Here is a 16,384-nt window from a genome sequence, read left to right as displayed (position 1 = left end):
TCAACCGCCAAAGGGGTTGCGACCCACAGGTTGAGAACTGCTGATCTACAGCTACTTAAACTATCAGAGTGCATTTCCCCCCTAGTCTTTCACAGGGTAATACATGATGCCCCTTTAGCCAACATAGGGCGTGCTGGGACTCACAGGAAAAGCCCTGGCTTGGACTGCTGTGTGGGAGCTGAAGAGGCCGAAGCAGAGGTCCTCCCTGCTGGGTGCCGGACCTGGGAACCTGTCAAAGCATAAGTTCTCTCAGACCCTACCCTAACCTACCTGCTTAGTGAGCCCTCCAGGCGATTCTGCTGGACCCTAGAGCTGAAGAACCACTGGTTCAAGAGCACACCCTCCCTTAAATAGAAGAGGAGCCGCAATGGAGAAAGCAGAGAGACAGCCTTGCTTAGAAAGCTGGAGCCCGCCAGGTTTGCACCAGATTTACAAATCGAGAGTGATGAGCTTTCTGCCAGGAGAAGATATGACTGTGTTCTCTCTTCCGTTTTTCATCCTAATTCCCGACTCCCTTGTAGAGATCACCGCAATAGACTAAGCCCAGCCTCATTCTGGAAACTTCTAGGATTAGCATGGGTGCAGAAAGGAGATATTTACTGAGGGCCTATGACTTATGCCAGACATTGACTAATGCACTTACTTCATGCTTACTCACTAGCTTAATTTGGTAATTTCCACAGGTTGTATGGCACACACCAGGAAGTACTAGGACTGGATATCCAGAAGGAAATGAGTAATGGGTGGTGATGAAGCCCCACGGACTAGGAACAGGTTGACATCAAAAGTGCCTCTAGGCCTGTCTGGACATGGGAGGGACAGTCTTATCAGTGCCTTTGAGAACTGGACTGTGGCCTGGGCAGGCTGCAGGCACCATCAGAACCACAGCTAAGCAGTGGGGAGGGATAGACACATCCCAACTTCTCTCCCATCATTTGGCCCATTTCAGCCAGAAGCCAAGGGGCAGAGGAGCCTTGGAGAAGCAGTTTGGAAAGGAAAGTTTCCTGGAGCATAAACAAGGCAGAGAATCCCTATGGAGACAAACAGAATAAGCAGCACGGGACTTTTGTGAGTCACTGTTATCGAGTGCGGGTTCATTTTGGACACATTCTTTAATGGGATGTTTAAGGGAGACATCTTGAAATTGGTTTTAAACCATTTATGGAGTTGTCCCAGAGACTAGGATTCTAGCAAACTTTTATAACTTACTGGTCTTAGAACTTAATGGCCTTAAACCAAATGAGCCCAGGAATAACATGTTGCTAGATTTCTTAGAGAGTTGCAATCTCGGTCTATTTTGTTGTAGTAACCAACTGACTGAATTTTCATGACAAGCATTAAATCCAAGTTATAGGAGCTGTGGACTATTATTAAGCAACACCAATTTGTGCTTGTGAGGGCCCCTGGCAAAGATTTGAAATCCCAGGATTCATGTGGAATTTTCAAGAAAAATTATCCAGGTCAGTCACCGAGAACCATGTCATAGGGTGGTTTACAAGGACTGAATGGGGTAGAGAATGTAAGAAGTGATTGCTTTTATATATATATAATTTTTTATTTTTAGAGAGAGAGGAAAGGAGAGGGGTAGAGAGATAGAAACATCACTGAGAGAGAAACATTGGTCTGCCTCAATATGCCCCTACTGAGGATCAAGCCCTGCCTAGGAATGGAACCAGTGACCTCTTGGAATCACTGAGCCACACCAGCCAGGCAAGGAGTGATTGCTCTTGATGGCCAGATGTGCCCACTATATTACTTGACACTGTCCCTGGGAATTTACCAGCCTCTCATGTGCCATTCTAAAGGGCTCCCAGTTAGAGTTCTCTCGGGTTTATGTGGGGACAGGATCTCTGGAATACATGATGGTGTGAAAGAAAAGGGCTGTACAGACCTGACAGCTCAGGAAGCGACACGGCAGGTCTGCCAAGCTCAGTGACTGAAAGCAACCACACAGGATGGTCTGAATGCCAACTCCTAAGCGGGCCAGTCATGGTGGGTAGTCATATCCCAGGCCTCCAGCTTCTTTAGTAAAAGGTTAATCTTTACCTTAAGGGAACCCTGCCTGTTGCTATTGTGCATCTGGGATAATACACCTTAGAAATGTCAGAATAATTTTCATTTCCAGATCCTTCAAAAGCAGACCCCTGGCAACAGAGCACAAAGACACCAGAAGTCCTTGTTATCTTGTTGCCCACATCCCACCCCTATTCACTGTAATTGTTAAATGCTCACTATCCTGTGACCACCAATGTAAAAGATGTATCTCTCCATTTTCCTTTTTATTCAATCCTAGAGATTGCCCAGCTTTCTCTCCACCTCCTTATCTACCACCAGTAGATACCCTTCCTTACTTTTTCTCCTTTCATTCTAAATGTATTTAAAGAACTATAAAACTGCTTCTTTCTCGAGCATTTTCTCATCCATTGAGACCTTGCTTCTGGACATGTCCTCAAAATTTTGGCTCAAATAAATTCTTATTAATACTTTCTACAGGTTAGGATGTTTCTTTTGTCCACATTTACAGGAATCTTAATATTAGGTTAAAGCATATAAAACTACGGACATGGGACTATTTTTAACCTACAAAATCAACATTTATATGGGGTTGAGCCTAATGAGGTATTCTCAATACAGTCACTCCTGCTCCCAGTATTTCTTCAAAAACCTCATCTGTGAGATATTGCAAAATTTATATGAGAACTCATCTTCTGCCACTTACTCCCATGTTTTCTAAATATTATAGCTATGAAATCTCAGGTCTTAGGGAGCATTTTCATAGCCATTCCTAACAATTCATAGATTGGCGTCTGATACAGCTTCTCCCTGGACCCCAGAGAAACGCACCCCAGGGCTTAAAGCCTGCTGTGAGGTATGGGACAATCACAGGAAATTGTGAGGAGGTAAAACTCAAGCTAAGTCCTGGCAGCATCTAAGGAAATCCTAGGTTCGGCTGTGGTTCCTTTCCCCAGATTTTATAAAAACATGCTTTCTCAAGTCTTGCTGAGTTTGCTAATGTACCATGAAAAGGTGCCAACAGAGGCCTACTGGTTACCATCCTTGGCAATATTTTTGTTTTTTCATATAAAACAATTCCACAGAGGGGGGAGGCACACAAATGCACAGGCTTGCAGAATGCCCAGACTGCCCATTTGGACTCTGCCATTTCCCCCTTCATAAGCCAATAAACTACTATTTGGTGCTTTGGTCATCTCCAGGGGGTTATGGACACTTAATGAACCTTTCTGTGTGCATAAGACTCATAGCCATTCTCACACTGGATCACACTGTCCTGAGAAAGTTTGAGGCTAATATAGTGTGAATAATCATCTTATTGTATCGCACATGGAGATTTTAATGATTCCCCTTTGTCCTGGGGTTTCAACTGATTGAAAGAAAAGAGTTATGATTATCTGGAGATGTGTAATTCTCTACCATGCTCTTAGCACAGTTAGTATGTATCTCAAATTCACCACCTTCAGGGGAACTCTTTTCAAAAAAACTTTGCCGCAAAATGATTTTCCATCTCAATGGCAATGTCTTTTGAGATGAATAATCTAAAATGAACATAGCAAAAAAAAAAATGCAACCAGACTGTCATTTATTAATACAAATTTATATAGTGGCATATGCTATTGAAGAGATCAGAAATTCACCACACACAAATTGGTATTGGAAATACAAAAATCATTTGGGAGTCAAGAAATCGGGTTGACAGCACCACAAATATTTTACTCAGTCTGAGCAGGTGCGCAGTATCCAAGAATCACAAGAATTCCTACAGGACACCGAGCCTGAATGTCAGAAGGCTGTGCAAAAGTATTTCACCATGATTCCCCATCCACCAGTGAGACTGCAGGAGTCCTCCAGGAGGCCGGGGACAATGCAGGCAGAAAACAGCTGCAGCTCTTCTTTTAACCTTCACAGCCAGCCAGTGTGTGGTAGCAAATAGCAACCCCCTGGGGGCTTTGTTCCCTCTTACCTAAAGGCATGCTGTAAGAGGTTAGTAAAACACACACAGGGCTTTAGTGAGCAAGTCAGGAACAGAAAACAGAGTTTTGAAGTATAATCCCACATCAGCCACCAAATGGTCTGATCCCTAAATGAAGTATAAAACAAATGAAATACAAAATTCTGTATCAAAAGAGTCAATCTCAAGTTCACATCTCTTAACACTTTCCGTGTAATGTGTCATCCACCAGAGAAGCACCGCATTCAGGAACATGTATGTAGTGGGGGGAAGGGCTGAGAGGAAGGAGGGCAGGACTATTCCAAGGGCTTCCTTTCACACAGACGATTCACTACCTCAAGGTCTTCACAGGACGCTTCCCTGGTCATACAAGACCTCCTCCATGGAGGCTGCTAGGAGCACACAGAGATCTCAGTCTCCATCGCTTCCCAACTAGCTTCACCCTGCCACTTGTCTGCACTCTTCCCATCATGTGTCCCCTTTGGTAGTAATGGAGAGGATGTGCAAGACAAATATTTGAGCAAATGGGAAGATGCTGCTTTAATGTGTAAGCATCTGGCATGAGGAACGATAAATAAAGGACCAAATCAAAGTTGCTTGTCAAATGACTGGCTTCCTGTCCTTGAAGAATTAGCATGAGCCCTCTAGGTTGTTAGAAGAGTCTGCCCCTCTGGTGAGCAGGAAGCCATGAGACACCAATTCTGGATGTTTGTGAGGCGGGTACATAAATTCTGCCCCAAATTGCCTGGTGTCTCAAGTGGCACCAGACCAGTCAGGCATTTCCGGCTCTGGGCTTCCTCGATTCATCCTATCATGAAAACTTTACACTCATCGCAGCATGCTAAGTCAGACATTCCTCTATATGTCTTGCTCTGGAGACCAAGTCACAGTCTCACCTCCTGCTAATGCACTACTATGACTTGTCTGTTCAGTCCTCCTTAAGACCATGGCCAGATTCACGTCTACGTAAACTGGTGCTTCTTTGTTCCAATGAGATTATTTCATAATCCAAGTAGAAGCCAGTTTTTGCTTTTCTCTCTACTTTCCCTTGTGATATTGCCACCATACCCTCTTACCTCCCGTTTCTAAATTTATTCCTCTATAACTCACCTGTGACACCAGTCATCTGTTCACTCAACAAATATTTCTAGAGTGCTTATTATATGCAAGGCACTGATGAATAATCAAAGTCACAGCTCACACAGGCCCTACTCTCAAGGAGCTTGGAGTACGGTAGAGATGCCGAAAACCTTTCAGAGTTCATTCTTTCTAGCTTTTAGTACCAAAGTGTTCCCAGTTTGGAATGTTCCAAAGAACTTGGGTCATTCTAGTACAAATATTATGCGGTGCAGGGGCGCTGTCATTTGCTCAGTGATTATGGCATGGCAGGCATCAGGAAGAGAATAATGAAATGGTGTCTCAGTTTAAGACATGCATGCTTATGGTTTTACAATAAGGCAGGAACCAACAAGAAACACAACAGCAAGCGGTGTGTACACAATGTGCAAAATCGTTAAGCTGCTATTTGAACACGAAATCATTTAAAAGCCAGTGTTTATGGCCTTGTCATGTGCTGATTTGTTAAAAATAAATGCCTGAGCTACCAGAAAAGAACCCCCACAAAGAGAAATCCCTGAAATACGTACGGTACCAGGAATGGTGCCTTTATCTGCTGTGAGTACTAGTACTTTATCTGCTGTCTTATATTAGTAGGCATCTATTCACTGATTTCACTCTGGCCTGGGCTTTACCCTAATTTGCTTTATTCAAATGCATCACTTACTTTCCTGAAACCCTAGCACCATAAAAACCCCACAGCTAGCAAAGTACATGGGCTTGTCTATTGTTGGACTGGGCAAAGCCTGGGGTAGCAGGAAATGTGGTAGGTTTCTAAAGCATCCATGGCGATGCAGAAAAAGGTCATGGGCAGTGACCTTGTTTTGTAGCATCCTTTGACAGAAAGGTGTCCTAACATGTCCTCGATGTAGCATCAACTAGTTGGGCACAAGGACATCTCCCTGGGACCAGGGTGCAGTGCAGAAACATGATAGCTCTGAGGCGCTTGCCAGGCCCCTCCTTTCTGTAGGTTTCAGCTGCCCCTCCTGCCATGCCCGAGGTTTCTCCTGTGAGTATCTGGAGCACTTTGAACCCCTAGGTGAAAAGGACTTTGGAAATGGCAAAGTGCAATTAGAGGCCATGGAGTGAGTGCAGGCTGTCAAGTGGATGCAATGAGAAATACAACATTGTGCTGATTAGCAGGATTTTGAATGGAATCTGGGTGTCAGCCATTTGAACTCTGTTGTCCAGAGGCCCAGAAAAAGCCCAAGTAGAAGAAAGCTGGAAGTGGGGGAGGAAACCAAAGGCCCTGAAGGCCACTTTCTGAGATCTGCCACTGTCCATTCCCCTTCCTCGGAACTGCATCAGCTAACCTAAGGGTCTACCTCCCGCCCTAACACTAACACACTTGCTTTCGGAGATCGGCCTTCCAGGAGCAACTGCAGCTACTGAGACTACTAACGGGATCCACAGAAACAGCGACTCCAGTACTCTGGGGGTTCTAGTGGTTCTTTGTTGAATGAGGTAGCTCAGTTGTGAGTTGATGTAAGTGATGTGTGCCTTCCCCTGCTCAAAGCTATAGTTTTCCCTTTTCATCTGCAAGATTATAAAAATACCAGTATTTCCCCCGTTTTATAAAAATGATTTTAGAAAAAAAATACACATGGGTCTCCTCCATTAAACTTCTGTTCCGTCTTGTAAATTGTTGTGAACTCTGACTTCCAGATTCAATTTTTTCACTTTAGCACCTTTGAACACGTACGCCCCCTCGGCGTCGCTCAGTATGTTGACGTTGCGCACGGTGCAGTACTGTCTGCTCACGTTCTTCTCCACCCTGTCGGGGCTCCTCTTGGGCACCTCCACCTTGGTATTCAGAGGGTATTCCTCCAAAATGTCCTCTGTGGGCGGTTTCTTCCTCTGTCTCTGGCACTTCCTGGTGATGAAACAAGCCACCAAGAACACCAGAAGCAGAAGCATGATAGCAGCGAGCGCACTGCCAATAGACGCCCCCGTTTGGGACAGAGAGGCAGCTACAACGGGCTCCTGCATGTCCAGGCTGAGGGACTTCATATTGGTGCCATTCTTGACTTGGTCCCCTTCATTGTCATAGATGAGGGAATCGGCAAGGGCCAGCCGGCCACTGGCGTCCACCAGGTCCCTTCGGTGGCGCCTCAGAGGGGCTGTGAGAGAGCGCTGGACCCGGGGCCCTGAGAGGGTGTCAGGGCCAATGATGTAGATGACCTGGAGGTACCACTGGTGTCCTGCTTCCACCTGCAGGAGGAGGAAAACGGGAGACAAACCGAGCATGTCATTGCTGCCCACAGACGCCTCTGACAAAAGGAAATGGAAAGACAGCTGCCACCATACTAGTAAGCCTCCGTGGATACATGCAAGTGATGCATTTCAAGAAAGGCATTTGCAATGGTTGGTGTTTACCATTCGAGAATTCAACCAAATATGATGGAGTTTATGGATTCCATTTTATTTCTAAAGTAGGGTGATCCTGGTCCAGCTATTCACATTCTTTTTCTCTTTGTCTATCTGTATATAGACTAGTCCTAAGAATTTATTTCTCTGTAGCTGATAAATGTTTATGATTTGTTGGTCTTCCTTGATTATAGAGAAGTAACAGTATTAATAACCACATTTATTCCCAGGGACCTTTAATTGTTTTTTATGCTAATTTACTATTTATTGATGAAGTTTAGTTAAAATAGTCATTCAACAAATATTCATTAAACACTCTGTGCATAATAAGCAGATACTTTATTCACTAAACACCTACTGTGTGCATAATAAGCAGATGCTTGACAAAAATTTGCTAAATCTGAATATTCCCTGGACATCCCCTTAGCAGTTATACCATTCAGTATTTTATTGCCATGTCATCTGGCTCCACTGAAACCCTCCATGATTTTGAACTAACTTCCAAAGAGTGATAATAGTTCTAAAATCTAAGGTCATAGATTACTATTTGGAGACAGAAAAAAGTGGAATTTGATCTTGGAAGTTCTTGTTTATTACTGGGACTTAGAGTATTTTTGCTCATCAAATACTACTTATTATTGCCATTCTAAATTATTGTATTGTGTTTATGATTTTGTTAAATGTTTTCCACATGCTTGTGAAAATAGAGCCCAGAAGGCAGGCAATATAAAAAGTAATTAGGAAAACTAGAATATGGTAGGCACCCGGATACACAATAACAAGAGACTAGATGCAAATTAAATAATTTTACCATTACTTTGTCGTACTAGAGGTAGATGGTAAAAATTTGGGGTGAATGATAAGCTTAACAACAATAAAAAGGACGTGCCAGCAAGATGCTGTATAAAGAAGCTGACAGTCCACAGATGATATGTCTTCCTTTTGCTGCCTTTAAAGTGGCCTTCTTCTCACACTCACCTTATAGAGAGCATCTACTTTCAGAGTAAACCCATCCACACCTGGCATGCTGCTGACCACGCGGAAATCAGGCAATTCGGAAGCAAAGTGGGCCTCAAAGGGCACGTCATGGAAGTACTTATCGGTTACCTCTGGCTGGCTGCGGTCCTAGATTTTCAGGGGGAAAAAAAAAGATTTAGAAAGATGGGACCACTGGACTGGCCAGCAGCAGTCACTGGGAAGAGAAAGGTCCTCTCCACCTGCCTGGGGTTGTGGTCAGGAGAGAATGCACAGCAGAAGCCCTCTCCTTGGGTCGCCTCTGGATACTACCACCCTCTCCAAGGGAGGACACCTGAAGGCCTCTGTGATCTCAAAACACAGAGAGCGGGGTATCCTAGGCAAATAACTCTCAAGCTATTTGGTCTCAGAAACATTTATACACTTAAAAATCAAAGACCCCAAAAGTCTTTTGTTTATGTGGTTTGTATCTTCGGTATTTACTGTATTAAAGTTAACACTGAAAAATCAAGAAATACTATTTACAAATTCATTTTAAAATGGCAGTGAAAAACCCATTACATATTAACATAAGTAACATATTTTCTTTAGAGAAAATACCTATATTCACCCCCAAAAAAGAGCTGGCATTGCTTTATATTTTTGCAAATCTTTAGAAAAGAACTAGATTCTCATAACTCCTATATTCAGTCAGTTGTGCTATGTTGTTTATATGAAGAAAATGACCTCACACAGTTACTCAGTTTAAAGGGAAGAATATTTTAATAGCTTTTATCAATAAGGTGGTAAGTGCTATTTTAAAAATATTAGTTACAATTTGGAATCTGAACTCATATCAATAAACCTTTCATGCTCTCTACATTCATGAAGGAATGAGTGTGAAAAAGGCAAGTGTCATCATACTGGTAGGAACGTAGTTTTGACCTTGTGGACTCCCTGAATGAGTACTGAGGATGTTCAGGGTCTCTGGACCACACCTCGAGAAACACTGGGCTAGACTTTCCTTCTCCTGGGATATTAATAATAGCTTGTCTGTTACCCACCATACCATCAGACCTGTACTAGAATTCAGCTGATCAGAGAGAAGCAACAACAATAATATGTATATATGTATTAGACACACAAATATATAAAACCATAAAGAGTGGAGTTCTATTAGCTTTAGACAGGACTCAGAGCTGAGAAAATCTACTCAAGTGTCATCTCTTTAACATGAACAGTTACATACCAGCAGCAAGAATCTGTGTTTTAGGTGTTTGTTTGGCTGAATGCACCCATACTGTGGCCCTTCATTGTAGATTGTTCCCGTGGGATCAAAGAAAGGCACATAGCCATCCTTGCCAGTACAAAGATAGACTTTCTCCAGCTGGAGTTTGTAAGCAGAATTAAGGTTTTGTTCTGGATTCCAAAGTACTCGGCCATAAAGGATTTGACCTGGAAAGATTGAGCCGCATTAATTAGGTCAGACTTTAACGAGAAAGAAATGTCAAGGGTAGAAAGGATTTAACACACTCTCTTAGAGACAAAAATATCTTTCTAGGAAGAGCTCTATGAATCCACGTGCTTCTTTTATTCAAAATGTATTAATTAAGCATTTAAAGTGTGCCAAGCACTCTTTTATGTGCAGGGAATACAAAGATGAGTGAGATGTAGCTGAGAGAACAGTCATAATAGCTAAGCAATTGCTAAATAGCTAACATTTATCAAGCTTATACTATTTGCTGGGTACTGAACTAAGTCCTTTCCATGTAAGAACTCATGTAGTACTGGCAATTTCACAAATGAGAAAATCGAGGCACAGAGTGGTTAAGTGACTCTTTGAAGGTCACAAAGTTAGGAAGTGGGATTCAAAGTCAAGGTACTTTGGCTCTACAGCAGTGATGGCGAACCTTTTGAGCTCGGCATGTCAGCATTTTGAAAAACCCTAACTTAGCTCTGGTGCCGTGTCACATATAGAAATTTTTTGATATTTGCAACTATAGTAAAACAAAGACTTATATTTTTGATATTGATTTTATATATTTAAATTCCATTTAACAAAGAAAAATCAACCAAGAAGATGAGTTCGAGTGTCACCTCTGACACGCGTGTCATAGGTTTGCCATCACTGCTCTACAGCCTACACTATTAACCACCACAACTCTATGCTGTTGTCAACCACAATAGAGGAAGGTACATGATGTTAAATAAGCATGTCGCTGAGCAAAGAAATCTGCCTGGGGAGAGGCATGTAAAGTTATAACAAGGAGACGATATTTGAGCATAATCCTGAAACATGAGTAGGTGTTTGTCAGATAGAGCATTTGAGATGGAAGGAAGATGCAGGGAGAGCATTCTAGGGGAAAGAAACTCCAGTACAAAATACTGAATGCTGGAAGGGTATGAGTCCCAGGCACTTAGTGCCTGATGTGGCAACAAGTTCTTCAGCTACACTGTCTTATTTAAATCCTTCCATGAGCCCAAAGAGATAGGTTCAATTATTACCCCTGTTTAAAAGAACTCTTCCAAGTTTTCCTGTCTGTGCCATGAGACACAGGAGTTGAGCACAAATCCATCTGCCTCCAAATGCTTGTCCAGAGCATTTGCTCTGTGGTAGGTCAGTGTGATTGGATTGGAGGACGAATAGAAGCTCCAGCAGGAGAGACTCCTGTGAAGATAGACTCATGGTGCTGAGGATTCTGGGCTTAAGTATGTAAGTAACAAGGAACACTGGGAGGTTTTAAGCCTGGGCATAATGTCAACACACCTGGGCTTCAGAAAACAGAAGGGAGGGACCTAAGAGACTTGAGTCACAGAGATCAGATAAGGGCTATTTTAATGCTCTAGTGATAGCTAAACTATAGCTGAGAGGCAAGGGGGTGGATTCAAGCAATGTCTTGGAGTTGGATTCCATTCATTTCAATGATGGATGGGATGGGGAGGTGAAGAAGAGAAGGATAACCCTGAGGTTGTTTCCTGGGGCACCTAGGGCATGCGGTCAGCGGGGCAGTGGATAGGGGAGAAGCATGTTTGGAGGGAGGTAAGTCCAGCTCTAGCCATCACTAGGTGTCTGAAAGACAGCCACTGGAGAGGCTTGGTGGTTCCAGACTGCACATGGAAATGAGGAATGAAGCTCAGGTGAGATCAGGAATGAGGTCACCTTTTGTGGAATGGCTGTGGAGTAGTAGGACTCTAGCAGGTTCAGAGTAAACAGATGGGACAAGCCATGGGGATGGCCAGAGGTAGCACTGAAGGGAGAACAGAAGGAGCCAAGCAAAGAACATGGGGACAACAACACACACAGGGCAGAGAACAGAGTCCCAGGGAAGGAGAGTGAGAAGTGGTTAGAGAGGCAAGACCGTGTCAGGTGAGGTGGTGAAAAGGAAGCCAAATAGAAAAAAAATGTGTCAAAATCCATGGACTTAGTGTCATCGACAAGAGAGAGTTCTGAGCGTTGGTGGGACAAACCCAGCCTGCAATGGGTGGCCGGAGCACTGACTGTGAAGAAAGGCCATGGAGATAGTGTATGCTCACTGCTCCCTGAGGAAGTTCCTCAAAGAAAAGAAAAGAAGGTTTGAAGTGGAGGTAAGGTTGAGAATTTTTTTTTTCCTGTTAAGGGCAGGACTTGAATGTGTTTTTAGGATGAGAGAAAAACTCAGATATGAGAAGATTAAAAGAAAAAGGCAGAAGAGGTAATTGAGAGAGGAAAGGCAGATCTTTGTTTAATTAATTTATTCATTCAACAAATATTTATTGGGCACCCAGGCACTGGCGGTAAGTTGTGCAAATTTGATCGCAATCTCTGTTCTCAAGTAACTTACAATCTACTGGTAGAGATAGGCAACAAATACGGAAATAATCCTATATAATAAAGAAGTAATGTGCAAAATGACCCTCATGCCCTCACAAGATGGCTGCCTATGACCAGGCCAGCAGGGTGGTTAGTGAGGGACAACCAAATGACTGAACAAGCAGGCTGTGTGGGGTGACCAGGCTGGCAGGGGGGTGCATTTTGGAGGGACCAGGCCAGCAGGGGGGGCAGTTGGGGGTGACCAGGCTGGCAAGGGAGGCAGTTAGGGGCAACCAGGCTGGCAGAGGCGGGTAGTTGGGGGCGATCAGGCCAGCAGGGGGACGATCAGTTAGGGGTGATCAGGCTGGCATGCAGAGGTAGTGAGGGGGGATCAGGCTGGCAGGGAAGGGCAGTTAGGGGCGACCAGGCAGGTGAGTAATTAGGAGCCAGCAGTCCAGGATTGTGAGAGGGATGTCCAACTGCTGGCAGTAGGAAATCCCCCAAGGGGTCCCAGATTGGAGAGGGTGCAGGCTGGTCTGAGGGGACCCCCCTCCCCATGCACGAATTTTGTGCACTGAGCCTCTAGTATATATTATAAAATATTAAAAATGTGACAAGCACTATAAAAACTGAAGAGTGTTCTGTGAAAGCGCAAACTATGAAGGTCTCTGTTAGACTGTCCAGTGTCGTCAGGGAAAGGCTTATTGAGAAGATCAACATGTAAGTAAAGACCTGAAGGAAGAGAGAGAGCTAGCCTTTTGAAAAGTCAAGGGAACCATGTGTGGGCCAAGGAGGGGGCAGAGGAACCATTACAAGCAGAGAAAGCATGATGGAAAGCACATATATGTTCGGCATATCTTTGAGGCTGGCAGGCAGTGGGGGTCACACTGCAATCTCTCTGAGGAACTGAGAGATAAAGCAACTTGCCCAGAGTCAGTGTGTTAGAATCTGGTTGGAAACTCCAGTCTTCTTGCCACTCAGACCAGTGCTTTCCCACAGTGCCACACTGCCAATGACTATACTGCCAAGTGTGTGATCTTATTGTGAAACTAGAGGCCTGGTGGATGAATTCATGCACGGGTGGGGTCCAGCCGAGGCCGATCGGGAGCAGGGCTGGAAGGGGGGAGGGGCCACAGGCTGTTGGCCAGCTGGCCCAGCCACTCCCAGTTGAACTCCTGGTCAAGGGGACAATTTGCATATTAGCCTTTTATTATATAGGATGACATGAAGGAAGAACACGGGTCTGTTCCTTTGACTACATGCTGGCTGCACAGGCATCCACCCTGAGGGAATCTTCACTGGCAAGCTGACAGAAAGCTGATGAGCAGAGATGCTGGTCCAGGGGTTTACTTGAAAACTTCTCGCATTCAGCCACGGTCTCTTTGTGCAGGCGAAGGGAACAACTCACCTTTTGAGAAGGCTCCTTTGTAATCCATTTCTGCCAGTGACATATCAGATGTGTTGGGATCCATCAGAAACACCTTCTCATTATTGCAGAGCTGAAATTCAGTATTGAGAGAATACACCACGGGCACAGGGCGGTTGGTCTGCTGGAATGCAATGGGTATCAGGAATCTAAAAGTGGGAGAAGAAACAAGAGCTCCTTGAAAGCAGGTCAACTTTGCAAAGGTCACTGGAGCTGTCCTCCCCTCCCCACCCTTGTCGGGATTGGGAACAGTGCTTTGCTGCAGGTGCTAAATATTTACTGAATGAAGAGGTGTGTAAAGGAGAGGAACTTGATTCATTTTCTTTCATAGTACTGATCATGGTTTAATATTTTGGTGAAATGTGTCACTATCTGACTGAAATCTCCTTCATGGCCCAAACCTATTTGCTCACCATTGTATCTTCAATGCTAGCCAAGCTCCAGATTCACATATTTGTTACAGAGTAGCGCATGTGTGATGATTTTAACGCTTTACTCTTCCAATAGAGCCCATCTGACTACTCCTTACTTTTATCAAAGGTGCTCCAGTGGGTAGATTTGAAAGGGTTGGAGAAGGAACTTGGGGTGTAGGAGACACCCACACAAGCCAGGGCTGCCCCTACTTCAAAAGCTTTGTTATAACCATTAGTTGCACTAAGAGCTCATATATCTGACTCAGGGAAACCATTTTTTCTTGTTAATAGTGGCATTACCAGAATCCACATAGTGCCAGGGACATAGGACACTCAATAAATCTTAATTGATTCAACAGAAGGAACAATGGACTCGCGATGGTGATGATGACGATGATTTATAAGGTTAGAATGTTTGACAGAGCTCACAAAATTAGGCATAATATGAAACACAATTCTTTTGAGTGAAGTCTGAGTTCCCTGAGTCTGTCTTGATTGTTTTTGTGTTATACCTCTATTGCATCCACATAGAGCCATAGAGATGATCAACAGCAAGGTGAAGCCCAAGGAGAAAGTCACTCTGGGAATAATGGGGAAGGATTTCCAACCCCGAAGCCCCAGTATACTCAACAGCACCCTCCCCCGCAGCCTCCCTCACCCGCACGGTGCTGAGCCTGCAGACAGGCTGGTGTCTTTCTGCGCCTTTTGCCATTTTCACACCAGTGTTCCTGTCTTGTTTTACACACACACAAAGTCCAGCACCTACCCGGGAGAAAGAGTTCTTTCACATATACACTAAAAGACACATATCATATCCTTTGTAATAGAGAGAATCTGGAATTACAAGCCAAATAAAGTGGTAAACAAGTTATGGGATATTCCTGCAATGAATACCTTAACACAATGAAAACCTAACCACAGCTACATGAACCGACACAAATGTAGATTCACTTATGAATCAACATATGATTCACTGAGCCAAACAAACAAACAAAAAGCTGCAAAGAGAATCCATGCGGTCTGAAGTTATTTATTTTTTTATTAGTTATTTATTTATATATATTTTGAGAGAGAGAGAAAGAGAAAAAAACATGTCGATGTGAGAAACATCCATCAGTTGCCTCCTGCATATGCCCCGACTAGAGATAGAACCCACAACCTGGGTATGTGCTGAAGATGCTCCAACCAACTGAGCCACATTAGCCAGGGCTGAAATTTTTATATAGAGTTTAAAAAAACCCACACACACATCAGGAAAAACCACATAAAAGTAAATATGAGGTGAACCATGAAAACAAGGGAAGATAAATACAGCCTCAGGCTAGCAGTTACCTTAGGGGGAGGGGGAGGGAGCGCAATTGGAAGGGGCACTGAGGGTATTTAAAAGGTACTGCTAATGCTCTATTTCTTTTTTTTCTTTGACTCCATTTGTTACTACAATGGAAAAAGCAGTGTCAATCTTGTGGGGGAATCACTGTAGTGAGAATTAAGTGAAGAGCTTAGTGCAGGCCCACCACCTAGTCCACACTCCATACTCCACACATGGTCATTAATGTCACTGGTAGTTAGTATCATTCATTTTATCATCTGTATTACAGCCCAGGGGATATTCAATTCGTTGCAGCTGCAATTCACATCAGGTAATGTTCTATGTCTTGAGGTTTTATACATGTTCTATATATGGTGTTCTGAGTATCTAAAACATTTCACAATTTAAAAACTTTAATGTATGAATAAGATTCCCCAGCATTTGTCACGTTTGCCCTTTATTGCAGCCAACTACCGCTTTCCTGGTCACCTTCCCGCCCACATTTGGCTGACTATGTGCTCTCTAGCATCGCTCCTGGTGATTTCAGTTTCCAAATGGATGAACATCTAACATCCCAGCCTCCCAGTTCCTGACATCCTCACCTCCAAAGAGCTTGTTCTTTAAAGACACCCATGCTTCACAGTCCTACTATGCACCACCTCCGAAATCTCATTTTCAAACTCCTCACTTCTCTAACTAGCACCTCCTATCTTTCCTGCTCTCCTCTTCTACACACCCTCACTAATCCTGAAACCACACCAAGACCTCCCTGACCACTTTCACCAGGGTGCAGGGGAACTAGAACTCTGACACACCCCATGAGGGACATGTACACACATTGTTACATATTTGCAAACACTTTGGAAAAAGTGTGGCAGTTCCTTAAAAAGTTAAACATTCATGATCCAGCCATTTCATTCCGAGGTATTTACACAAGAAAATAAAAAGCATATGTCCATATAAAGGCATATACATAAATATCCATTGCAGCTTTATTTATCATTGCCACAACTTGGAAACAACCCAAATGCACATCAACAGA

The 16,384-nt window shown here is 43.7% G+C and overlaps 1 protein-coding gene across 1 annotated transcript in view; it reads right to left on the bottom strand.

Annotated features, from left to right (window-relative positions):
- Window positions 1-3,597: 3,597 nt before the first annotated feature.
- FRAS1 (Fraser extracellular matrix complex subunit 1) overlaps window positions 3,598-16,384 on the bottom strand; it is a 479,756-nt gene continuing 466,969 nt past the window's right edge. Inside the window, exons 73-76 of the mRNA XM_006778222.2 lie at window positions 13,603-13,769; window positions 9,654-9,859; window positions 8,429-8,575; window positions 3,598-7,294 (exon numbers count right to left, since the gene is read on the bottom strand). Of these exons, the coding sequence (XP_006778285.1) occupies window positions 6,701-7,294; window positions 8,429-8,575; window positions 9,654-9,859; window positions 13,603-13,769 (1,114 nt within the window). The 3' untranslated portion in view covers window positions 3,598-6,700. The remainder of the gene's footprint in view (window positions 7,295-8,428; window positions 8,576-9,653; window positions 9,860-13,602; window positions 13,770-16,384) is intronic.

This window comes from Myotis davidii, unplaced genomic scaffold, assembly GCF_000327345.1.
Source record: "Myotis davidii unplaced genomic scaffold, ASM32734v1 scaffold449, whole genome shotgun sequence".
In the NCBI taxonomy this organism is placed as follows: domain Eukaryota; kingdom Metazoa; phylum Chordata; class Mammalia; order Chiroptera; family Vespertilionidae; genus Myotis; species Myotis davidii.
The sequence above is the reverse complement of the archived record's forward strand: the minus strand, read 5'-3'. Positions and strand labels throughout refer to the sequence as shown.